General features: G+C 47.4%; 3 protein-coding genes across 8 annotated transcripts in view; 2 read left to right on the top strand and 1 right to left on the bottom strand.

Moving 5' to 3' along the window:
- arid4a (AT-rich interactive domain 4A) overlaps positions 1–3,575 on the top strand; it is a 37,515-nt gene extending 33,940 nt beyond the window's left edge. For both annotated transcript variants that reach the window (XM_072699333.1, XM_023840293.2), the window contains exons 24-25: positions 1,428–1,574; positions 1,797–3,575. In XM_072699333.1, the coding sequence (XP_072555434.1) occupies positions 1,428–1,574; positions 1,797–1,900 (251 nt within the window). In that variant the 3' untranslated portion in view covers positions 1,901–3,575. The remainder of the gene's footprint in view (positions 1–1,427; positions 1,575–1,796) is intronic.
- Positions 3,576–4,301: 726 nt separating this feature from the next.
- Positions 4,302–7,760, bottom strand: timm9 (translocase of inner mitochondrial membrane 9 homolog). 2 transcript variants are annotated; one of them, XM_023840302.2, is made up of 4 exons: positions 7,654–7,760; positions 7,001–7,072; positions 6,623–6,718; positions 4,302–4,751 (listed from the first exon to the last, which is right to left on the bottom strand). In XM_023840302.2, exons 2-4 carry the CDS (start codon positions 7,037–7,039, stop codon positions 4,686–4,688), a joined length of 201 nt encoding a protein of 66 aa, XP_023696070.1. In that variant the 5' UTR covers positions 7,040–7,072; positions 7,654–7,760; the 3' UTR covers positions 4,302–4,685. The 2 variants fall into 2 exon arrangements, with proteins under 2 accessions (XP_023696070.1, XP_023696068.1); XM_023840300.2 differs by having other exon boundaries at positions 4,302–4,820; positions 7,654–7,759.
- A 186-nt stretch (positions 7,761–7,946) lies between these two features.
- kiaa0586 (KIAA0586 ortholog) overlaps positions 7,947–25,324 on the top strand; it is a 143,299-nt gene continuing 125,921 nt past the window's right edge. Inside the window, exons 1-10 of one of the 4 annotated variants that reach the window (XM_072699330.1) lie at positions 7,947–8,266; positions 8,994–9,323; positions 9,547–9,599; positions 9,818–9,884; positions 10,280–10,349; positions 11,459–11,639; positions 12,272–12,481; positions 13,234–13,312; positions 14,014–14,133; positions 23,148–23,268. In XM_072699330.1, coding sequence (XP_072555431.1) covers positions 9,002–9,323; positions 9,547–9,599; positions 9,818–9,884; positions 10,280–10,349; positions 11,459–11,639; positions 12,272–12,481; positions 13,234–13,312; positions 14,014–14,133; positions 23,148–23,268 — 1,223 coding nt within the window. In that variant the 5' untranslated portion in view covers positions 7,947–8,266; positions 8,994–9,001. The other 3 variants (XM_072699331.1, XM_072699329.1, XM_072699332.1) reach the window with 3 other exon arrangements.

Here is a 25,324-nt window from a genome sequence, read left to right as displayed (position 1 = left end):
GGGATTCAAACCTACAACCCTCTTGACATGGGTATAGATCCCTATACCACTGAGCTACACACCACCTCTCAAAAAGCAGGTATGGGATTCAAACCTGCAACCCTCGAAGTGGGGAGCTGGATGACTGGCGAGCAGCTGTCCCATGTGTGTTCGTGTGTCATCCGTAGTGAGCGTTTATGAGCCACTTTGTTTTAGACTGATCCAAAGTTTATACGATAAGGTGACTGATACACTTGCGTCATTCGTGCCCCCCACCTGCCTTTGCCCGGGTCTGCGGCTCTTAGCAGCTGGGGGGCCTGGCCTATCTATGCATCTGTCATGCTGCTACTGGTAGCATTTTAGGAAATGATGCTCATCTTGGCCGCAGTATAGTGGCTGTATATTTGGTTTAAATGAAAGGCGTGTGATGCTGTGCTGGCGGTAACTGGCAGTGTTGTGTATGGATGCTGATGTTCTGCTCACTGTTAGTATCTGTGTTTAATGTTCTATATTGGAGGCATCCAACTTTTAATATGAGGAAATATGGTGAACTAAACTTGTGAAAGTAGAGGCTACATGTTGCGGTTTATAGGCAAAGGCTGTACATGTTTCTTCCAGATGGAAAAGTGCCATCAGCACCTAGTGGCAGAGGGTCCTGAAGACCCCAACGCAGGCTGTCCTGCTTCTCCCCTCACGGGCCCATTTGGGAAGACGTCCGTGTCCTGAACAGCAGGACACTCGGTAATAAACAGTGTAGTAGGACGTGCGGCTTCCAAGACTGAGCACGTGTCGAGCCATGGAGGGATGTGAGGCGCTTTGCCCCCCCTCCCCCCAGCATGCCCGGTGACCTCTGCCGAACGTGCATCACGCTCGTCGCTTTGTTCTGTCCCATCTAATAAAACACAACCCTGAGATCCATGCAGTGTCATCCCCGTAACTTGGCAGAATGGACTGGTGTGTCCCTGAATCCGGCTCGCCTGTCAGTTTCCCCCTCTTCACGGTTGTCCCCGCCATGTGTCCGTCACGTGACATTATCCCGCTCCGGGTGCAGCTGAGGTCCTCATTTCACCACGAGTGGCTTTATGTCCATCAGATTGCTGCCTTCGCTGAGCTACCCACTCCCCGACAGTCATCTGTAAGATGAGCTTGACCCTCTGAATCATTAGGGATCTCTAAAATCAATATTGTTTAAACTTCCACAAATTTTCCTTTTATTTATAGAAAAATACTTACTGTTGTGGATTGTTTGGTTTGTGGATTGTTTAGGTCAGTGTCGACTGGTTATTTTAAAATGCATGTTTGTCATATTGAGGTATCGTTTACATTTATTTGGCAGATACTGCTGTGCGGAAGTGAGACAGATGATGCATTTGTAGCCTGAGCTGCTGGTTGCTTAGGAGGTTATCAGCTGCAGAATGTGATCACCTTCCTTGCATCCCTCCCCACAGCCGAACTGGACAACATGACGAGTACAGAGCGCATCACCTTCCTGCAGGACAAGCTGCAGGAAATCAGGAAGTACTACATGTCGCTGAAATCTGAAGTGGCTTCCATTGACAGGAGGAGGAAGAGGTTAAAGAAGAAGGAGAGAGAAGGTGAGAGTCGAGATATTGTGAAAATGTTGCTGTTTGTGTGTGTTCAGTGTCAGGCTGATCCTGTTGTCGGAGGTCACTTTGGCCCGTAGCAGCACACGGCTTGTGGCACTTTGCTTATTTAAAACCCGCATTTGCTACACGGCTGTGAATTGGAGGTGCGTCCCCAGGCTGCCTGCTTGAAGGCCCAACCTGTGCGCTCATGCTCTGCTGCTTCCCCGACAGTGTCCCACACGACGGCCTCCACGTCCTCGGGCTCCTCCGACACGGGCATGAGCCCATCCTCCACCTCGCCCAGCCAGACCACGGTAGCGGTGGAGTGCAGGTGATGGCCCCCCCTCTGCTGCCTTCTCGGAGACGCGCACTGAGACTGACGAGTCAGAGCGAGCAGCCAAAAGCACTCGACCGTCCCCCTCCCGGCCCTGCCCGTGTGACCACTCCCACTTCCTGCACTTTGTGACCCGGCCCCGCCTCTTCCCCCAGCACCCAATCACGTCAGGAAATGGATTCTGTGAATTGAATGTAAGAATGAGTCGGAGATCGGTTCTCAAGCCCTCCTTTCTGAGCGTCATCCTTTTACAGTTCAAGGCACTTTTCTCCCCTCTCCTCCCCGACGAAAGCATACGCAAACCTCTCCCGCCGGTTCCGGCCATGGGGCCGCTCTGGATGCAGTATCGTTCGAGTTCTGTTGCTCAGAATGAGGCGAGTAGCCAGGCAACGTAATATGGATGTGTCCTTCTATTCGGTAATGGTCACTGTTAACCAGCTGGTCATGGTTTGTAAAAAAAAAAGGTCAATTCTGCTCGTTTGCTCAATCAGAACTGCCAAAGTACATGTGTTACAGCAGAGTGCCCTATTTTGAAAAAGTGGGACAAATTCAGTTGCGAAGGGGAGTGTAGTTCACTGAAAACTGCAGCTCTGTCGTCTTCCTCTGGTCTTATTTGAGCACAGATAATTATGCAAAACTTGTTTGGGTTCCCCCATTGCCCCCGTGCCCCCCCTTGTCTTTTAAAAAGAAAACAAATGTTTACAGTGGAATAGAGGCAAAAATGTTTTCAGTGGACTAACTTCCTCCGCAAGTGTATTTTGTCGTTTTATATGTAATTGCAGAGTTTTTATTTTATTATGGGAAATTTAAAAAAAGTATATATCACAGCCATGAAGTTATTTAATGAAAGATTTCTAGAGCTGAAATTTTGTGTAAAATAAAGGTATTATCTTGCAACTTGTTAAATATATTTATTCACAGTGAACATAACATTTTTATGTATTTTTTACAAGAATAAATCAATTGGAAGCTTCCACATTTGGTTAGGATGGTGGGGAAAATGAGATGAGAATGTCGTAAGCTAACTGAAAGGCAAACTCTGACAACTTGTACATTGACTTTTTCCCCAACCTTTGGGCCCAAATTTATTTTTTTTCTTTTAAGACACCAGAAGTCGGTGGCTTTTACTTTTCTCGGCTTGTATTCAGATTGCCTGGTACTATTTGTTTTAATTTAAGTGTATATTATTATTTGCATTCTGACCATTTGAATAATAATAAAAAGTATTGCTAAGAGAACGTCTGTCCTGCCCAGGGGTCTCTCTCTTTTGTATATAGATCTTCCTAAACCATGTATTTGAAAATACATTTTACACAACCTGTAAAAAAAATTATTTTATGTTTTTTTTTTTTTTTTAATCCATCTTTGTATTTTTTTTTCTCCCCTGATGTTAAGTCAGTAGACTTTAGTGCACCATCTGTAGACTGTATATGATGAACTTGGCTTCCAGTGACTGCTGGAGCCAGACTGTAGTGTGGAGTAGGACTTCAGTACATTGTACATTTCTGCTTTATAAACATTTTATTTCATCAACATTGTCAAGACTTACTTTTAAAGTTTATCTACAGATTCCTGGATGAAGGAAAAACGGTATTAGATTTCCTAAAGCAAAGCCATTGTATCTTTATGTAAATTAAGCAGAGCTCCCCTCATTTCTAATAAAGTTTTCAAATATATTTCTACTGTGTTTCTGTGGTTGTCATGCTTATGGCTGCTGTGTGTGTGTGTGTCTAGCTAGCCTTGAGTAAAGAGGAGTGTGTTTAAAATAACAGTAGTTTGGTGCTGCTGTCACATTCCATTGTCATTCCTGGTACCACAAATGTCTTGTGATTAAAACCACAATTGATAGTGGGTTTGGATACTTCGATTCTGGTTAATTAACATCACTGTGCTCAGAGCTTGGAGTCTTTCACATGGGTTTCAATAATTGGTAAAGCCTTTGTTTCCAGGGCATAGACAAATTCCTGTGATTCCAAGGAAATGAGCACGTTCCCAGAAAATCCATTCTTACTTGGAATGGACTTTGCGTAAAGAACTTGCATGGTGAAGGTTCTCTTGTGATCAGATTTCCAGAGACGTGTTAAGAATTTTTTTGCATCTTTTGAAAGATTGTGCAGGTATGAGGTTTCTGCATCTACATATACCTTTGTGCTGTCTAGAAACAACAATGTATTTATATCACACTGCAGAGTGCTGATCTGGCAGACTAAGTGGAGTCTGTCTCAAGCTTGCTGTATTATAAAATAACAAATGAATACTGATACAGAAGAAACATTCACTTATCGTTTAATTGTATTACGACTTGGCATCTCTGCACTGGGATAAATATATAATCATCTTAAAACATCTCCTGTGAAAGTCACTGAGATACTTCAAAGCAATTTAAAGAATGAGACAACGAAAACCATTCATCCAGTATTTAATATGTAACACTGGGACAATGAGCCCTTAGACTCCAGCATGTGAATGATCCCTTCTGCCTTATGATACATACTTAAGAACCCACACAGGGTGATCCACCCCCCCCCCCCCCCCGCAAGTTGGCTGGCCGTGTGCAGGTCAGGCCGACCAGCCTGAGGCTGCAGCACACGGCTCCTGGCTCAAGGCCCAGGAGGGCTGGGTAGATGGGAAGGCATTTCAGGTTGTATAGCTGCCTGCTCCACCCTGGGCTCTGGACTCTCCTTTCAAATGGAGGGGGGTCTCTGTTGTTTGAAGACCGGCAGGACGCCCTGGGCGGGAGCGTGATTCCCAGCACCTCCTTGCTCTGTCGACCCGCCACCGGAGCCTTATCGTGGTTGGCCCAGTATGCCCGCCTTGGCCGCCAGGGCCTCGTTTTGCTGGATGTGGTATTCCTGAAAACGCATGGAGATGCGCTGGGTCATCTTCAGGTACTTCTGCAGGCAGCTTTCCGAGCAGGTGCCCTGAACAAGAGAAACTGAAAGTTACGGCCACATGGAAAGGCCGTGCGTGCTCTGGAGTCCTGCCAAAAGAGCCACTCCATGCATTACAGCTGTGTTCCAGAGAGTATGGTCCAGCTAAATACTGATTCACCCAAGGCACCATCAATGCAAAGACTAGGGAAATTGTATTGTGTGCCGACTCACAATGAATCTATTATAACAGCAGTTAGTGTTTCCAAGGCAGCACACAAGGCACCTGTGACACTTATAATCTGGTCAGTTGCTTGATAAAAGTGGCTGATATTAAGGTTCCACAAATTAATTGGCATGGTATGCCCAAAGGTTCAGTCCTTGGTCCCCTCCCCGTCTCCCTGTACACCATATCTCTTCTCCATTCCCCTAGTCACATGGCTTCTACCACTATTATGGAGATGATACTGAATTCTACTTTACTGTCCCTCCAAAGTTATCCAAAGTCTCTGCCACAATTTCTGCATACCTTGGTGACACTGTAGACTGAATGAGGAATCACCAGCCAAACCGTTCAAAAGCCAAGTTTCTAGTATTCCCACCAACCATGTCATTCAGTAGAAAATCGCAGTACGGCAGTAAGGGTAACAATAGAAGACCAGCTCCTTGCTGTCCACATTGAAACTATCCCTATCGCAACTCAACTCCTACTTCAGGCACTTATCTCATTACCGATTCTTTACTGACAGGGCTGCCAACATGTGCAAAGAAAGAATGGAGCATCTGGAATTCAATCAGCTCTCATGTTATGTGCCTCTTTGTCTCTCTTCATTGGCTCTCTATAGGCGCTCTCATCAAATCCAAGTCATTGGCGCTCGCATTCAGAACTGGAATGGCACCTACCTACACTGAGTCAATCTTCAGGACCTACCCATCCACATCTGAAGTGCCTAACAACCTTCACACAAAAAACCCCATCTTTTCCAAGAACAGTGACCTGCTCACCATCTTCATCTGACATCACTTTGTTTGCACTCAACACTGGGTGCTCTTTTCTAGAATTTTGCGTTTATCTGGTAGGTATCTAGTCTCCAATCCTCATGCCATTTTGGATTTGACTGTCTTTTCTGATATTAGCTTCTAATGGTGTTGCATAGCTTCTGGTCCAATCTCATGTCTCCAACGCACTTGTTACTGGCTATTCGCAGCAAGCTCAGCATAGCAGCACCTGTACCAAAGCTTGTTATCTACTTACCTCACTTGTAAGTTACTTTGGATGGAAGCGTCTGTTAAATAAATACAAGTATTTTCCCAAAATTGTACAGGACCCAATAGATTTATTATTTAGGGTATGATTAAAATCAGAGGAAAGAGGAAGGTGTAGGCAAATGGCTCATGAATGCATATCAGGTTGGACATTTGGCTAGTTGAGCAGCCCTCCATGATCTACTCCACACCTGAAACGCAGACTGCCTGACATCTCCAGCTTCCCAAACACAGTATCCGCTTGTGCTCAGAGACCACATATCAGTCACTAACGTACAATCTGCTATTCACAGCCCAGCATTAAAGCAATGTTCTGTGCGCTTTGAAAAAATGCATTATATGTTTTAATGGAGTTTAATTAATACTTTGCTCTCCTGGTACCCAAACTGGCAAGAGTCCAGACTTCCAAGGTCGCTGGTTTAAATTCAGCGGCTGGCAGGGTAATCACATCACTGCTGGGACCTGGGCGTAGATCTACACCCCAAAAACAGCTCTGGGGGGTGCCCCATAAATTGCTGTGCCTGTTCTCTGACACAAGTTTCATGCCCAATGGTATATAACAGGTGATGAAAACACCGTTACATTACCTCCTCTGCTTTGACTTCTCTGGTGGTGAAATCCTTTACGCAGTCCATAAAGCAGTTCTCTGTAAGCTTATTGTATGTTGACAAAAATTCTTTGAACTGTCCAAAATAAAAATAAAAGATTTGTTAGCTGTTTGTAGTGAATGCTTTAGCAGTCATTGAGCACTAAAGCATATATCTAAAATTATGGTATGGCTGAACTTACTGAACCCTATTTACTGGTTTTAGCAAGGCTTTACAGTAAATAAGCAAATAAATAAGCAAAACATAATCCAGGCTAAAGGAACCTGGGTTTTTAAGGTAGATACATAGTCAAGGGAGCAAAATCATCGTACAATACAAAAACGTCGTCTCATTTCAAACCCGGTAAACGTTACTTACTTGTTTTATTTGATCTGATTCTGATATCTGGGCAGCCATGACTTTTAAATGTATACAGTTTTCTTAATTTGCCTAGAAAATGAAAACAAACAAATATAAAAATTATACTGAACAAGCACAAAAAGCAAAAAACAAACTGCTTTGTATTAATATAAATGCATATGACTATTTCACTGCGAAAATAGAAACATAATTAAAGATAACATTTAAATGACAAGAACACCATAACACTGCGAGTTCATTTGTAAAAAATAGAAAAGAAAATATTATATTGTAATGAAAATTTAAAAAGCTGTAGTATGATAAATGTCTACAATAACTGGGTAATTAAATAAAGTATTTTTATTAACTTAACTTGCACCGCTGAAATAGTGACTTTTCCCGTGTGGATGTACTTATTCAATCAGCTGTATATACCAAAGGCTAAATATGAGACATGTCATAAATGAAAAACATCAAGTTTAACTAGTAAAAAACCTGAATGACACGGGCCTAGGTATGAAAATACGCGTAAAGAAAAAAAACATTTAATCTGTCCGTATTATACTGTGTTCAGGTCGCGGGATATTGCAGTGTAAAGTATATTTCATCAAAACGGACAGTCAGTCTGCTGAACAAATTCGGTTTTAAGACTAAAATCAAGTCACCATTACCTGCATTCACCAAATTACATAAAGCAGGAAGCACCGCTCTGCGGAAGAAGGACATGTGAGACGCCCCTGCGGAAAGGCTGAAGAATCGCTTCTGCAGATCCCATATAATCTGACTTACCTTATTTATCAATTATCTTCAGAAAAAATGGATAACATACACGAATTTTACATACTATTACTTATTTTGGAATATATCAATTGAAAGCAATATAAATTCAAAAGCATATTGTTTGTCGAAAATGCTAATAGCGAATTTACGGGATAGTGTGTTACTTTATTTAGAGCCCGACATGCCACCAAGCAGTACTGTATAGCGAATCATACTTTCTAGTTGAGGGTGGTGTTTAACTAGAGATTAATTAGTTCTGATTTAGGACATAGCTCTGGATATTAATTTTATATTTTTTATATTGATACACGTTTTATGTGATTGTGGAATATTATAAGGTGTGCAGGTCCTCTGGGAGCTTCTGAGCACCAATTAAGCGTCATATGCAGAATTAAACATTTTACCTAATAAATTATTTTACCTTGCATTTCTACAAAACTCATTTTGTTGTTTCACGCACTTCTGCATTTTGTGCATTTCTCCAACTGGGTAAATATTAAGCAGGTAAATCGTGTGTGTGCATACTATAAACAAAACGTAGACTTAAATGGCACCTCTAATAGCCAATCTTATGTCTTAATTCGTGGAAAAGGAAGCCAAGAAATTAAGGCATCGTAGTTCTAAAAAGAATTAACGAAATGAAGTTCTTTATTTGTATGGTACGGAACTTGTTTTGAACCGGAAGTGATTGTTGTTCCCCGAATGAACGTCCGTTTAATGTGCTTATGTACGTAAATGAATATTTTAATAATACGCTGCTTGGTGCTGATACATATTTTGGATTTTTCGTTCATTGTAGTTTCCTGACCGCTTACACACTGTCTTTATACTGTTAGGTGTGCCCTAGCACGGGATGGGTTTTGCAGAAGTTAGTTGTGTTGCCATGTTCCCCAGTATTGTTAGAGTCAGCTGGCTGAAGCCGGGCGGGAAAGTTATTTAACAGGCGGCTGTATGACTGGTAGCAATGGAGAGGTCGTGGTGTCTTTCTAAAGGAAGCTAACTGCAGCTTTGACACCACGACTGCCACGATGTTCTGCTTGTTAGCGAATATATGTATGTGAATAATTTCACCATTTATTAAGTGTAGTACTTTGTTTACATTGTCTGGCTCCTTAGTTGTATTGGACTGCTTCTGCAGTAATTGTACCAGTATCCAATTAGCAACTTAATAAATTAGTCACGATTTGGTGTCTACATACGCCGTGTTAACTGACTGACAATCTCGATGCAGAGCCAGCAATGGCAGACATTTTAGCAGCGTCGCTTCACAGAGGAAACCCGGAGGAGTCTGCATCAAGTTCGGACGCCGAGGATATTATAATCCGCTCGACGAGAACCCAGCCGGCAAATCAGAGCTGCGGGAAGCAGGACGTGAGCTTAGTCTCATCCGGATGGTGCCCTAAAGACAAAAAGAGAATTTCTGTGCAGAAGCTCCGGGGAGCCCCGTCGTCATCGCGCTTCATCGAGCCGTCAGTTCAGCAAGCTGACGTACCTCCAGCATTGGCAGCAAACAAGCTGCCCACCTCTCCCTGGGTTGAGGGAAATAGAGGGTCGCTGCACGGTAACTTGGCCTTAACGTTTTGGCATGATCACAAAATTAGCAATGAATTAAGAAAGTCTCTTCAATTCGCAAGCTGTTTAATGAAATTAGTAAGGTACTATTTCCTCCTATATAAGTTTTACTGTAAAATAAATAAATAAAATGTACTCCTGACAGCAACTGACGTGATGTTCGTGCGCCACCCCGTGGCCATTTTTAGTCCTTTATGTTTTAAATTTTACAGGGAACGTCGCGGTCAATCCGCAGCTTCCTGATCAAGATCCCTGGGCCCATCAGGCAAGTAACGAAACGAAAATACACAGAATTTGTTTGACCTGAGTTACTGTACTATGCCATTCTACATTCAGCTGTAATAATTGGTACAATTCAATAGATATGTTTAAAAAAAAGGGAACACTTAGTAACGTGAAATATGCGATAATATGAATGAAACCTCCACTTGCTATAAGCATGTTTTTGTCTATATTAATTCATATTCGATTGTGTCTGTTTAGACTCCGAATAAGAAGAAAAATAAAGCAGTTAAATACAATTGGCCACCAGGGGGCAGTGCACCCAAAGGTAATGTTCAAGCGTCAGAACATTGAAGTTTGCTGGTATTTCCATTCAAAATCGCACTAAAACGCAAATCTTGATATTACATGATCAGCCTAAGCAGCTTTTAAAACATTGTGCATTGTAGTATTGTGCTTTATTGCTTCTAGTAGTTAAAAATGCCATAAATTCTGCACACTATGAATAATTTCACCTTTTGTATTTAAATGGTTGGGTTTTGCTTCATTACTAGAGTACTAGATGGTAGTGAATATTTAAGGCATGTCTGACTGATTTGCATATATTATAAATGATGGTTTGATATAACTTGCTAATCGGCAGGGATTTCTGGGAGTTATTGCTAAGATGGAGATCATGTGACTTGTCGTGTGGTTTCATCATACCTGCTTTGTCCCATGTAGGAGAAGACATGGTGATATCTAAGTTTGCACCAGGAAGGAAGGAAGCAGTCCGAGCCGCTCTGAAGCAGAGGTAGGAGGCCACTCTGTGTCCTACTGCATGCTGGGAGCAGAGTGACGGTGACGGTTTTATTAGGCTCCGTCCCTGCACCGTGTTCCTCAGTCCATTCTACACGGTTTCATGTCAGTGGCCTTTACTGTTTCTCGTGTTAAAATGTGTCCCCCTCGTTAACTACCAGCCTTTCATTTCAGTTTTATTCCCAGAGTGGATCGGAGTGCACTCTGAGTTTCATTTACTCCATCTTTGTTTAACAGGCTGCCAGCCTCCATTTTTCTTTTGGCTAAGATCCCACGGGACTCTCTTGCTCGATCTGGGCCCCTGCTTTGTCGGAGGCACTCGTGTTTGCCGGTGGCCGGATGGGGAAGCCGCAGCCAATGGGAGGCGAAGGCTGCTCCCGACACATTGATGATGAAATCGCCACGGTTACCCGGGCGAGAGGCTGGCGGGTGTTTGAGATGCGAGCTGTAGCTTGGGGTGCAGGTGTCTGGTTTTGTGTGTGAATGGGGCTGCTGTCTCTCCTGTGCCCCCAGCCCTTCCTGCGGGACACTGCGTTGTAGTTCTGAGGCTGGGCGGGAGACGGCTGATGGGGGGGTGGGGGAGGGGGATATGGGGGTCTCTTTGGAATACTTGCGCAGCACAACGCTGGGAGCAGCTGGCAGGTCCATGCTGGCTATGAATAAAAGATGGACTGGGGGCAGCAACTTGCCCCCACTCACCTGGGCAGACAAGGTGAAGGCTGATTCTGCAAAGACTATGAGATGATCTCCCTCAGCCCCCCAAAAAATGACTGATTTACATTTGAATTTTTTAAATTCCACTTAATAAAGGGTCATTTTTCTTTACTGAAGAATGTGAGGAATACATTTTGACCAGAATGGTCTTGTAAATTTTTGGGCTCTCATTTATGATCTGGAAATGGAACAGAGCTGTGTCACAATGGTAATCTTTGCCAAAACACAAGCATGATTGTGAGGTAAACATGACCGTATGGTATTACAAGATTTATGATACATCACTTTAAAGCTGTATTATTAAATCTGTCCAGCTACTGCTTGAAAGTTTTATTGTTGAAGCAACTCGGCATGCAGGTGGTCAGATTCCCTTTGACCTTTTTGTATCAGGTCTCAAAGCGCCCCCTTGAGGCGGGAGGTAAAAGTGCGGCTATTGGAGCAAGAAGTAACCCCTTTCTCTGAGCGTCAGCTCAGTGATGGCTCCCCAAGAGAGCATGTGACTGAGGGGGCGGCCTCTTTAGCTGCCGCTGTCACTGCCGCCGCCCTGGCCGCCACAGCACCACTCATCAAGGTGGGTCTCCCTTCCTGTGCTCAGTGTGCATCTTGACTAAAAATCACAGTGTAGCTTTATAAATTCATCGATTGAACTGAAGGTATTGTGAGGTGGTGCAGTGGTTAGCACTGTCGCTTCACACCGTTGGGACCCGGGTTCAAGTCTGTGGCATGGCTCCATGTGTGTAGGGCAGGGTTGGGGCCATTCCGGAATGCATTGATCAATTCCAGTCCAAATCAGGAAATGGAACTGGAGCTGGGATTGGAAAAAAAACTACGGGGAACAGAATTGGAGTTGAATTTGAATTTCAGGGAGATTTAAGTTCCAACTCCAGTTCCATTTCCTGATTTGGATCAATGCATTCCGGAATGGGGTTTGCATGTTCTCCCCGTGTTGTCATGGGGTTTCCGTCGGGTACTCAGGTTTCCCCCTGCAATGGGCTGGCGCCCCATCCTGGGTAGTTCCCATCGCCTGTGGGATATAGGCTCCAGACTCCCTGCGACCCAGAATAAGACAAGTGGTTATAGAAAATGGATGGATGGGTGAATTTATTGTGACATTTTGCCTTAGACCATTTTCATACGGCTCCCTCTGCTGGTGTAGAGGCTCCTCGTTTGGTTTCTGGGGTGCTGACCAGGCTGTGCCCACAGGCCCAGAGTGACGTGGAGGCCCGAGTGTCCCAGGTCTCTGAGGGCTTGCAGAAGCTCCGCGAGGCTGAACGGCCCAGGAACAAAAGCCAGGGGAGCGAGGCGGGGTCTCCCCTGGCCCGCGTGTCCCGGCTGGAGGAGCAGCTCAGCGCCCTCACCCAGCAGAGGCTGCAGCACCTGGAGAGGATCCAGGCACAGCAGCTGGAGCTGCAGGTTTGTAGCCCATCCATCCACACATCCCTCCGTCCATCCATCCATCCATCCATCCATCCACCCATCCAGCCAAACTATCTGCTTGTTCTGTTCCAGCATTAAGCCAGATTTAAGCCCCCAGCCTTGCTGCAGCCTTATCTGAATAATTCAGTCATTTATATGCAAACAAACAGTTTCATTTCCGTCGCCTGTGTGTTGGTTTGCTCTGTATGGCTTTCTTTGTGTGATGTAAAGGTCACTCTTCCCGCAGCCCTGATTCCCCTTTGGATCGCCTGGTGCTCCTGTGCGTTTGGCGGCAGTGCAGGCAGTAGTTGGGGCCTTGCTTTGCATTCCAAGGCTTCCCATCCCTCTGTAGTCGCCAATATTATCACCCAGCCATGACGTGTCCCTGTAAACGAGCTTTATTGCCCCCACCCCAGGTGTGGCGCTGGCTGACCTTTGACCCCTTGTAAGCGTGACATCAGGGCGTACTTGCTACTCCCACAAGGTGCCCCCTGCTGCCATTCGCCCTGTACTGAGCTGTCAGCTCATGCAGCTCAGGAAGGCACCACCCCGGTACCGCTGGCTCCTTACAGAGATTTCCAGAGGATAGTTTGTCATCATGATGCTGTGGAACGTGATGCATTCTGGCCGAATCCTGATTGGTCACTCGATTTGGGCGTCGCTATGATGCCTTATGTCCTTCAAGTGTGACGCCTCCACTCTGCCACCTTAGTGACCTTGGCTCTGTCCCCCCCCCCCCTCCCCCACAGAACCGGCTTCTGGGCTCAGCGTTGGATGCCATGAGCACCAGCGCCCCCTCACTTCAGCCCTCCTCCTCCGCTCCCGCAGGTTTGTTACCAATGCCCCCCCCCCAAGCTTGCCAGCTGAAGAGCTGATCTTTGTTTCTGTTTTTTCCCTGAGAAATATTTTGTCGTGTGTGTGTGTGTGTGTGTGTGTACACTGCGAGGCATTTTGAGGCTCAAAATTTCTAAGACAGCAGTACACAAGAACAAGGTGAAGCAGGAGACACTGGCAACGACCAAAAACCAGTCAAGTACAGGGCAGAAACGACGTTCTGATGCCGGAGATGACGGTCAACTTATCCAGCAGTGCCTCATAAATCGGAGGCTGACCTCAAGTGATCTTCAAAAAGAATGGGAAACAGTGCAGGTGTGAGGTGCACTGCTAGGACAATTCCCAACATGCTACTAGAAGGAGGACTGAAGACCCATAAAGCAAGAAAGAGAAGCAGGGAAGAGCCAGGCTGCAGTAAAATGTGTATTTTACACAGGCGCAGATGCTAAATTGAGAAATGACTGCAACTGAAAATTTTGCTTAATTTTTTCAGAGCTGTCTGTGTGCCTGAATAATGTATAAAATGTGTGTCTGTTTGTGTAATTATAATTATATAAATGATATTCCTTTTTTTCCTCGCCATGCTGTAATTCTTTTAAATCTGTGCTGCTGAGAGCAGCTGGAGCATTAGTTAGTCCTTTAGTTAGTTGGTTAGACAGTCAGTCAGTCAGCCAGCCTGCTTGTTTGCTCTGCAGACACGGACCCACGCAGACGCAGGACAGGGCGCAGTCCCTCCCCGCCACGCTGCTCTGTCCCCATGGCCTCCTGCCGTCACCCTGCCGCAGGGTCATGTGGGAGATCGCGCTCAACAGCAGGTCAGTGCCTCCCCTCGTTAGCCGCAGTGTGTCCCCGAGGAGGAAGAGGAATGGAGGAGGAAGAGGAGGAGGACCAGCCGCAGCTGGTCCTCCTCTTCTGTGGGTTTCGGGGGGGAGCCTAACAGGTGGGGGGTTAGGATGGCCGCTCAGTCCCTCTGCCTGCTGTGTGGCCTGCTTCACAAACACACCATGCCACCCTCCCCAAGGGTGAGAGTGTGTCCATGGGAACGGAGTCTCAGCCTCAGGCCCCCCTCCCATGCAGAGACGTGTGTCACATGCGTGACGTCCCTGTGCTGGGTAAATGATAACACACGCTTACATGAATGTTGCCTATAGGGTGTCCTGTCCTGGCACCAGAGGTGGACATTTTGGGTCCAGAAAGTAAAAATCCAAAACAAGATTTTGTTTTGATGAACCAGTTGCGTATAAAGAGTCACAGTCACACTGGTTCACTGGTTGGTTGAAACAAAATCTTGATTTTTACTTTCTGGTCTTGAAATGTCCGTCTCTGCCTGGTACTAATCGTTAAAGGTTGACTGTTGTTATGCTAGTGATTAAAATGCAGTTGCCATGGTTTCAAGGTATGTGGCTTTCAGTATTCTGGCAGGGTTAGGTGTTGCCCCCCCCCCAGCCAGGGGCGGGTGTGTGCGAACGAGTGCACCTGACTGACAGAGCGGGCCCTGTTTCGTTCAGGCCGTCCTGCCGCCTCCCACAGTAACTGCAGCTGTACCCCCCCCCCCCCCAGCCCTTCCATGGCAACCAGGAGATGTGACTTCCCTCCTGCAATCTGTGCCTTTCCTTTTCCGTTCCCCGGTGATCAGCTCTCACAGCACTCAGAAGAGGCTGTCAAGGCCCCCAGTGCTCTCTGCCCGTCGCGCTGCACCGTCTGGGATGCACGCCTGGCTTGTATGTAATAATCACTTAAAACTCCCAACATGAATCTTGTAAGTGAGTAAGCAGGACTTCAGGTTGTTGCTAACTGTCCATAACACTGTCATTCTCCTGTCCTGCCCAGCCGCATGGCCGGCCTGCGTGTGCCGGCGCTCCTAACTACCCCCCCTCCCCCCCAGAAACTAAACATGGCTGTGTTGCCGGAGGGAACCAGAACGGGAGACTGTTAATGGCATGGATGATGACTATTTAAGATTGATTTATTAAGTGGGGGGGTGTGTTTACTGTTTTTTTTCTGCAGCTTTATTGAGGCATTGGAGGAGAAATCATGATAATTACAGGATGCATGATGTACAGCATTAGATGGCTTTTCAGAGCATTCATTCATCTCCCAGTCACTCTCCAGCACTCATTGTGCACTCTGAAACTAGCCTTTTCTGAATGGCCTTGCATCGAGGGTTGGAAATTAGTTGGCCTTGTCTCATTGGCTGTAATTCCGCCTTGCGCCATTTGATGGCAGTAGCGCTCTCCCGCAGGAGATCTCCTTTGTCGGGAAATGTAGCTTGAAATACAAAGGAAAACGGCAGGGGCGCGTACGTATAATCTCATCTAGAGTTTAACTGCTCCCCTACAGCTCTCCTCTGCTCCTATAGCTTTGTTTTTGTATGTTTACGTCTGCATAAAATGGCAAGTCTAAGCGTCCTGTTGCAGGATGGGCTATGTCTGCAGGTGTGTTTTCGGGGACGGCTGCTTGGTGGGAGCCGGTAGCGCGGCAGCAGGGGGACACACACGGCTGATTGCCTTGTCACGAAAAGACACAGCAACCCTGAAGTCACTGTGTGTCCCCAGTCAGCATTGAGTGCACCAGGCTTTTATAATGTGCGACCTCATGGATGGATGGATTGGCCGCTTGCCGGCTGTGTTCTCCTTCGCAGTCTGCGGTTCACTGGGGTCTTGTCCTCTTGGACAGTATCTAAATGAGATCTGGAGTGGAAGAGCTGCCTCTCGCCTCCGAATCTCGCCTCCTTTCCTCCGGTCCGCGGTCATGCTTGAATATCGAAGTCGCCCCCCCCCCCCCCCCCAAATAAATAAAAATAAAGGGGGGGATGATTACTATGGCTGCCTGCCCTGTCTCTCTCCACAGGCTTTGGAATCCACACTATAGGACACTATAAATGTTAATTGGAACCAAGCTGGCCCAAAGCGCTGCGTTTTCTCTGTGACTGTCCCTTTTCCAGCACGTTTCAAACAAAGGGTCTGTGCGTGCACACACACACACACACACACACACAGACCCACACTCACGTGTGTGTTTGCACTGCTGTCTGTGTATCATCTTCCCATTGATCCCAGCGTGATTTATGGCTCCCAGCCCTGTTTCTTGGGGATGTCCCCACAACGTTGAGGTTTCCTAATTTCCAGGGATATTTTGGCAACCTTTGCCCTCTCCTCTGCCCTTCTGCCCATGATAGAAGCATATTAAATGTTAGCATGTTTTACAAAGGTGTCATTATAAACCTTGACAGAAGCTGCGTTTTAAATGTGTGAAACGCTCATTAGCTTGCACTATCCTGGGGCCTTGCAGTGGGCAGCCGCATGGATCTGAATGGAGGCTTCCTGTTTTGGGTGGGGGTGACATGTTTCTTACCCGAGTCAGAGTGAACGGGATTAAAGCTACAGCCATAAACATGACTGTGGTACCATGGTTACTGCTGCACGGTATACAGCCTGTGGTCTTTATCATTGAAAGCGCCTTTGTAATGGGGACCTAGCAAGCTGGGCCTGGTGTCTCGGCACTTCCCTGCAGGATAGTCACACAGCCCACGGCGCCGGGCCCGGATGGACGGCTCCGCTGGTCCCCTGCTGACCTGTAATTACAGCGCTGGCCCTCGCCCGGCTGAAAGGTCAGTGCCGGGCCGCTGCGACGCCCTTTATGAAGGCTGGGGCAATTTTCCTCTCCGAATGTAATCTGCCTCCCTGAAGCCGAGCCAGCCAATCTCCCAGCACCCCCAGCCCCAGCACCCCAGAACCGCTTTCCTGGAATCAGAGCTACAGCCTGCTGGGGATGATGGATGTGTGTGTGAGTGGAGAGCTAATTATGGCACAGAATGTAGCCTTTACAAGTGCAGGTGCCTGCTTTCACGTCTCTGCTGTTCCCAGCCTGTCCTTACTTCCTGCCTCCTCCTCTCTCTCTCTCTCTCTCTCTGCCTGTTCCCACCTCCCTCAGCCTCCCTGTCTTTCTCTGGTTGTACATCATCTGATTAAATTCCCCGTTTGCCAACCCTGTAGTCCATCTTGTTCTGCATGCCAAAATTCCAGGTTGTGTTGGACAAAATTATAGGAAACAGAACGTGCAGCATCATACAGCCAGTATTGTCTTGCTGCTTCAGTAAAGAAGGCTTGGGCCTTTCAGAAATTACACATCAACCTACATCCATAAATGTTGTGCTGTCAAATATGTTAGTTACCTTCTAGTGTGTTATGCCCACTCGGAGTAGTATTTCTACAAATGCTGTGCTTTGATATATTAAAGGATTTGATCATGTGCTTGCCCGGGGTCATTGTGAAGAATAGCCACCATTCCAACTGGACGGGTTTAAAATTGCTTTAAAAATGAAGAAAAAACAATCTGCCTTGCTAAACCTCCTGGGCTGTCTGCATGTTCTGTGCCGTGCTTTGAGCTACTCATTCATTTTGAAGAAAGGAAGCAATCACAGATTTCAGCTACATGTGTCCCATCGCAGGCGCAAAGCAGAGACTCTGCCATAGAAAAAAGGTCACGTCTGCGTGTGCCTGCACTCTTGGCCGGGCCTTGAAGGGAAAATTCGGTGCAGGACTGGGATACAATCATGGGCATCATGTGAATTTCCAGAGGAGCCACAATGCATCGTGGGTAACCTGCTGTTATTGGCATGGCGGTGAGTGTGAGCGCCTGAGAGGTCCCTACGGTCTACAGCGAGACGCTTCCCGCTGCACGTTTGGTAGTAAAACTGTGGGGGTGGGGAGGGGGGTGCATGCTAGACACCTTATTACTTCAGTTTGATTTGCAGATGCTGTTATGCGCTGGTTGCCGTGGCAACCGAGCGTGGCTGCCGTAGCTAGAAACCTCCACGCCGCCGACCGCTGGACCATTCCTCACCCTCCTCGGGGATGTGCTATTTTTACCTCCGGTTTTATTGCGTTTCCTGAGTATGTCAGAGCCACGATAACCGTTACCTTGAAATTAAATATGGGGCACTCTTGGGGGTGGGGGGTGGAGGGAGGGGGTTGGCTATCCCTGTGATCATTTCCGGGGAGACTCCTCCGCCGCTAACCGCCGTCTCCTCGCTGACCCCCCCCTTCAGATTGTGATCATATTCCTTAATATTTTCTTAATCTTTTTCAGGATGTTCTGTTTCTGCACTGTTTGCACTATATGTCTCAGTTTCTCGCCTACCTTGCTGCTGCATGTGCCAGCATTGCCCCCCCGAGCCCCCCTCTTAATCCTGTCATTGGTCACACGCCATGGAGCAGCCTCACTGTCCAGGTCCTACCTGCAGTGTCTATCCCGCATAGCCTGATGTTCTGGTTTTTCTCTCACGCTGTGTTCCTGTGACACCCGCCCCCCCCAGGTGGCTGTCCCGGTGGGTCCTAGGGGGACGAGGATGGGGTGATTAGTTAGTGTGCGTTTCCGCTCTGCACTCCACTGAAATGTACTGATGTGTCATGAGCCGGAGCGCCCTTCCGGTCCAGTTCAATCAGGAGCTTAGCCCCACCCGATGTGGGGTGTCCTTGGGGCCCCTCCCATCGGCCAGATGCTTATACAGTCTGAGTCCAGAGCTGACCTCCTGGAGGGGTTAGGGTGGGGGAGGGAGTAGAGGTTAGCCTCGAGGCTTGAAGCTGGGCTCTTCCTGCCCCAGTAGGCCGTGCTGTAGGCTGTGGTTACAGGCGGGTTGCTGGTTCACGCCTAGATTGTAATTCAGGGCTGTAAGATGGAATCGGTGGCCCAAGCAACAAAACCTTTTGTTTATTAGGTGGAGGTTTGTACTGAAGATTGTGAGCTGGCCCCCTCGCTGCATTGTTGTTCGTTTATAATGTGCAGTAGTGTGTTTATATACACACATGCGTCTGTGGGAAAGGTGTCGGTATGGCAACTGACAGAGTCACGTAGATTTCGGCAACACTCATTAGTTGTTGTCAACTGGACCATGTTGGATCTCATCATGTGGCATACGGGCCGCGCACAGGCGGAAAGCTCAGACACGTGAGGTCCGGCGTGGCCTTTGCCAGCGTAAACTATGCTGGGTGTTTCCCAAGGAGCGGAGCGTGTTCTTTGTGCCTCGGCGCCTTTACACTCCCCGCTGGCGAGTTTGGCGCGGGGGTTTCCGTAGCACGGAACCAGACGTGTTTGCCAGGCACCCAGCCACGTTGTGCATTTTGTTCCGGCAAAACCGTCACAACGAATGTGCTACGCTGGCTAGAGACCTCAAAAATCAGTCTCTGGTTATTAACTGGAATAATGCTTTTTAGCCTAAAATAGGAAGTTTAACAGGTCTCTCCTCCAGCAGAATTCCCTGTGGACTGAGTTTTTATAGCACCGTGAACTTTACTCCACCAGATGTGTCTATTTTAATATAAACTTCCCGTTGCCTTACTGTGCTCTTTAAATTCTTCCATTTTTATTTCCTCCTTCCCGCTGTCCAGAGGACGCCTGCCTCAAATGATAAACTGCAAAAATGGTCCTCTGTAGCTTTTTGCAGATGAATAAAGACAGTAATCAGAAATATTCATTTTCCCCCCTATAAATTTCTATCTGGTCCGTGATTTATGATGCAGCTCTGTCTGCAGTACTGTATACGGTTACTGTATGCCTTCTGTTGCTAGGTAACCGGCATCCTTTTGTTTAGATGCCCGAAATGGAGGGCTGGGGGAGGAGATGCGGCAGCCCAGTTCAGCGCCTCGCAGCCTGGCAACGGTTGCCAAGGAGGTAGAAGCGGAATAGCATGGAAAGCTCCGTCTTAAAACAAGGCATGGGAGCCCGGCGCTGTACGGCGGCATGCGGGCATGTGAGAGTGTGTGCTTCGTCCTTTACGGGGTATGTGCGAGCAGCAGTCACTGGGTATGTGGCTCCAGGCTGGTCTGTGCATGTCGGCGCCCGGTGCTGTTCGTTTGGGGAATCAGCCTGAAAACCGAGTCACACAACAGGTCTGCTTAGAGCCGATGCATTCCACCTCAGAGGGTTAATTCCACTCACACTGTGACACGATATTAATGGTGTCTCCGGTCTCTGTAAAGCGCTGAGTATCATGAGACGCACAGGCCCTCCGTAAGTGATGGCTGCTGGCTGATCTGACAGTTAGCAAAGAGTCGTTCGTACCACTCGGACTGCAAGATCTGGCGCTGCAAAGCATTGTGGGGGATAGATGACCTCGCACCTTGGATCGATCTTTCCTTTCGGAAATGTAGATGCCGTTTTAGGGGGCTGGGGCACATGATGTCACCGCTTATTAATGATCAATGAAATGGGGAAGGCGCTCCTCTGCCAGGCATGACCTCACTGGCTTTCCAGGGCGGGGAGCAGCTACGCTCGATTCCCACGCTGGAAACACCGGCCAAGCTTCCAGACGCCTGATGTCTTTTCCATGCCGGTGTTGTGGCTCGAACCGCGAGACTTTCTTGGCCTCTCTCTGCCGCCGTCGCCTCTGATGTGGGAAGGGGATTGTCTCGGGTCACTGTCTGGCTCAAGGAGAAACGCAAGATCCTGCAAGATTCAGCAGCCGTGGCAACATTAAAATTAGCATAACGTCCATTAGTCAACCAGCCATCCATCTTCTAACTGCGTATTCTGGTCAGGGTCATGGGGTCAGGATACTCCCTGTACGAAAAGCTGGTCCGTCCATTAAGCTGCACCATATAAAATAATCAAAATCTGCTCCTACTGCTTACAGATTACGCAACCTACCTACCGCCTAGCGTGTTACTGGCAAAAACACCATTAGCATAATGCGCGGCTGCTAATGCGCTGCCGGACGATCAGGATTAGCATAGCATGCATGCCTGCAGCCTGCTGCACCCCCAACACCGCTGGCCAGCCTCGGGCCGCTCACATGGGCCCCAGCCCCCTCCCCCTCCCCCTCCCTGCAGACAGGAGCTTTTTAAAAATAAATGTCAGGCTTTTTTATTAGCAGGTGCCTCTGTCTGCCACAGCAGCCAATTGTCAGGGCGACGGTGTGACCGCTGGGAGCTGCAGGCTGATGACAGTGCGCTGGTGCACGCATGGGGGCGGGGCCTCTTTCTCGGTAATGCCTTCTCTGTGCCAGTCATGTTTTAAGACTTTGGATATTAGCATCTGGAAGGCAAAACGTTTATGTACCTATGTGCACAGTTGCCTATCCTACTGGTGCAGTTGGCTGAGGCTGTCGTATTGGCATAGTTAACTGCACCAATATAGCTATACGTCTCGAGGGGACTCGAGCAACACCCATTATGTGGTAAACGTGCCGCAAACCTGTGTCCTTCCCCAGCAGCTATCCTGCTTTCAATCATGCTCCTAGATTAATGTTAGTTAGACTGAATAAACGCTTCTTATTTCTGATTAATGACATTGGGGTCGTACCGAATCGTCTCCTTCCAGCTTTTTGCACCGTGCTTCCTGTGCCCTCGCGTCCTGTCACTTCTCCGCAAGTTCGTATTTCACGTGGGACAGTGAAGGCGTACCTGGCCGCTGTGTTCATGTGTTGATTTGATCTGTTTCAGATGTATTCCCATCTACTTTCTTTTAGTTAACCGCTGTTTAACCCGGTAATTGTTGGGGGGGGGCGCGATTTGGGGGTAATTATGATTTATTTGCTCCCCATGTCCTCATGCAGGAGAGTTTGCGAGGCTTGCATTCCGTTTGGCATCCATTTAGGTGGTCGAATATTCACTGAAGAAAAATCCGGGGGCAGGGGTGGGGGCCTTCTGCATTTACGCTCCCCGCTGTTTTGTCAGGGGGCCTGCCGTCCTTCGGCCGCCTTTGTGCTGCCGCCCAGCAGCTGTTTGTAAAGTGTGTTTTTCCCTTCAGGTCAGTTTAACGGCCGTATGAACGGCTGCTTATTCCTGAATTTGCCGGCCCTGGCATTGTCAATTGCTGCGCGCGTGTGTGTGTGTGTGTGTGTGTGTGTGTGTGTGTGTGTGTGTGTAGTGTAGCGTAGTGACGCACTGAGCTGCAGTGCGTAGTGGCAGGAAACGCCCTCCGAAAAAATGTGAGCTGGACACCAAGCAGCCGAGCTCGCAGTGCCCTGGGGGATTCAGCTGAGAGCCTCTTACTGTATTTTTAGGGCTCTGGAAACATGAACAGAAATCGCAGTTGAATGTAACCATGATTTCCTCCCCATCGTAACAGTGCTGCATATATAATGTGAGATTCAATTTGCTTTTTTTTATTTTTCAGGCATCATAACAGAAAATGTTCATTTCAGGCGCTGGTTTCTCGATTAGCTCCAGTTTTCAAAGATCCCTAGAGTAGAATTTGTAGGCATCAGCATCCCAGATGATGCCTTCACGACGGCTGAGATAAATGAGGCTCTGCGTAATTCGTATGCGTGGTCTTCCTTCCTGAATCCCCTTCCAGCTCACCCCAGCATGCAGAAATTCCAATCTCAGTCATATAAACAGACCCAATTTACTCAGGTTGTTTACTGGTATCAGGGAACCAATTCAGTTGGTGTGGATCCCCGATAAACTGTTTTTAAGAATGAGGCTGATTATATGGTGTCTGTCATTCAGGATAACCTTTGTAATTGGAGAGCCTCAGAACGCTTCACAAAGCTTTTGTATTACGAGTTCTAAGATGTCTTGTGACTCAAACTTTAGCCCCCATGAATATAAAAAAAAATTAAAAGTTATGCAGTATTAATCCTTATTCAGAAGTGAACAAGTTTGTCATGAAGAACAAAACTAACGCCTTTGCTGCTGAAGTGCATTATCTGCATCTAACTTGTCGCCGCTTTTCTATGAAATGCCCGCTGTCACCGCAGTAGCATCAATCCCAAAGCCATCCTGCGGTAACAGAAAGCCCTGTTTCCCAAGACCAGGTTCCAGAAATGCCCCACCGATCCAAAGGCGCCAGAACCTGCCTCCTAAAATCCCTTCATCCTCTACAGGAAACAGCAGGCTTCTGGAGGAAATCGCTAGCGAGCCGACGTCTCGGGAGGGAAGGACGGGGTCCACGGGGGGAGTGGATGTTACCATGGGGATGGTATCCGGCCAACCAGAGTCATCCAGGTAAGGGGAGAAACGTTGCAGAACAGTCTGCTGCTGCTGCTGCTGTTTTGTTTGTGTGCGTGTTAAATTGTCCTGTAGATGGGTTTTCCGTTCTGTCCTGTTGTTTCATCAGGCAGCCTGGAAATCGATTTCTGTGGTTTCGTCAGCATAGGACATGCTCTCCTGCCTCTCATTCATGCATTTTTATCTGTGTATCACGTGACTGGCCATATTTTATTTGTGGCATGTTGAGTTTCGTGAGAGTGGCACTTGTGGAAATACATCTATTGCTATTGGCAATTCCAAAACACTGGTAAAAATTATTTTGTTAATGTTTTGTTATTTTGTTTTGTTTGCACGTTTTCCCTGTTGTCACATGACTACTCTGGTTTTTGCCTATTGGTTCAAAGACCAGTTGAAGGAGGACTGGTGCCTTTAAGTTGCCCTTGGTGTGTGAGCGTGTGCCCTGTGATGCCCTAGGACAGTGTTTCCCAGTCTGGTCCTTGGGGTCTCCCAGATAGTTTATGTTAGATAGTCCATGTGGACTGTCTGGCACAGAGCTCGGAGGGAGCAAAAATGTGGACCGGCTGTGGGCGACTGAGGAGCAGATTGGGAAATACTGCCCTAGTGTCCTGCCTGGGGTGTACCTGTGTCATGCTCTGCACTGGAATAAAACTGCTAGTGAAAAGGCCTTTATATGTCAGTGCAGACAGAGGAAATTTCACAGCCCTGACACTGTAGGTTGATGGTGTTGTATGATAATGTCATTAAATCATTTGTCATGGAAATGAGGGGGAAATGTTTGCGCTTTATGAAATTTCCGTCTGCGTTACGAGAGCTTTTCACTGAGGTGTGTGGCAGCACTGATTAATGAAACTGGATCCTACTGCATGACCTTTGGAGGGTTGGGGGCTTTCCTGTGGCTCTTAGCATGGATTTTGTGGGCACTCGCTTGAATTGGCGTCACACTGGATGGCTGTCAACAGGACGTGACAGGGAGCAGAGCGCCCCGGCTGCTCCTGGCCACTGGCCCCCCTGTAAATTAACCCACTTTGAGGCAATGGTGAGAAACGTGGGTTTGCAGAAAGACCTTCATTGAATGTAAGGATTCTACATAACCCACTTTGATAAGCCCCCCCCCCACACACATGTGTATGGTACAGTCTTATTCGCCTTTATTTTAATTAAGGCTTGATTTGGGGATCAGCAGTTCGATTGACTGTCAGGAACAGGTACCTGTGAGATGCAAAATATTGAAGCTGACCTGACAGTTCCGGATAGATTCTGCCATGTCTTCTATTTATTTAGTACAAACCTGGCAAAACTGACTGGAGTCTGGTGTATGTACTGCCCTCTCTGTGATATTCTGTATAACCTGCATTTTTTTTTTATTATTAACATGTTCATATCAAGCATGATTCATGTAGTCAATAATTAAAAATCCCCCACCCCTCTAATTACCAAAATAAACAAGCGAGAGATGTTGACGGGAAGTGATGGGGGCGGGGGGGGGGCAGGGGAGTGCGTGTGGAAAAATAAGGAGCGATCCCACAGATATGGGCAGGCCGGTCTGATGGCCTCTTATCGCCATGGCGACAGCAGCGGCGTTTGTCAGCTCTCAGAGGGTAGGTGAAGTAAATCTGCATGCATGCGGCAGCCTGCCAGTGTTCCGAATGAAAGAGCACTTTGAACCATGGCCAGATTCGGGAAAGTAGAGGAGCTGTCAGGCCTGTTTAATGCCGGCAGTTTGTACTTGGCCAGCCTCGCCTCTTTCCCAGAATCCCTCTGTCTGGCAGCCTGCCAAGTGCTTAGCAGAAGCTAAAAATTAACCAGTGCGATCGACTGCGGCGGCCTGAAAATTTTCCACATGAAGGGTGTGATAAACAGAGTTTGTATGGGAGGTGGTGCAGTGCATGTCACGTGGGTCACATTGGGTTTGGTTCGGTGGTAATGTGTGTGTGGGGGGGGGGGGGGGGGGCAGCGCATAGGGGCAGCAACAAGACCATGCAGTTTGAGCAGCAAAGAGAACAGTTTCTTCCAAGGAGGATGTCAGTCATGTTTTGGTGTTATCCATATG

Source organism: Paramormyrops kingsleyae, chromosome 14, assembly GCF_048594095.1.
Source record: "Paramormyrops kingsleyae isolate MSU_618 chromosome 14, PKINGS_0.4, whole genome shotgun sequence".
In the NCBI taxonomy this organism is placed as follows: Eukaryota; Metazoa; Chordata; class Actinopteri; order Osteoglossiformes; family Mormyridae; genus Paramormyrops; species Paramormyrops kingsleyae.
The sequence above is the reverse complement of the archived record's forward strand: the minus strand, read 5'-3'. Positions and strand labels throughout refer to the sequence as shown.

What these genes read in the sequence shown, in the direction of transcription:
- timm9 (XM_023840300.2), bottom strand. Translation starts at nt 7,039, where the DNA reads ATGGCTGCCCAGATATCAGAATCAGATCAAATAAAACAA. An exon ending in AATCAGATCAAATAAAACAA is followed by an intron (nt 6,719 to 7,000) that starts GTAAGTAACGTT and finishes TATTTTGGACAG; the next exon opens with TTCAAAGAATTTTTGTCAAC. An exon ending in GAGAAGTCAAAGCAGAGGAG is followed by an intron (nt 4,821 to 6,622) that starts GTAATGTAACGG and finishes TCTCTTGTTCAG; the next exon opens with GGCACCTGCTCGGAAAGCTG.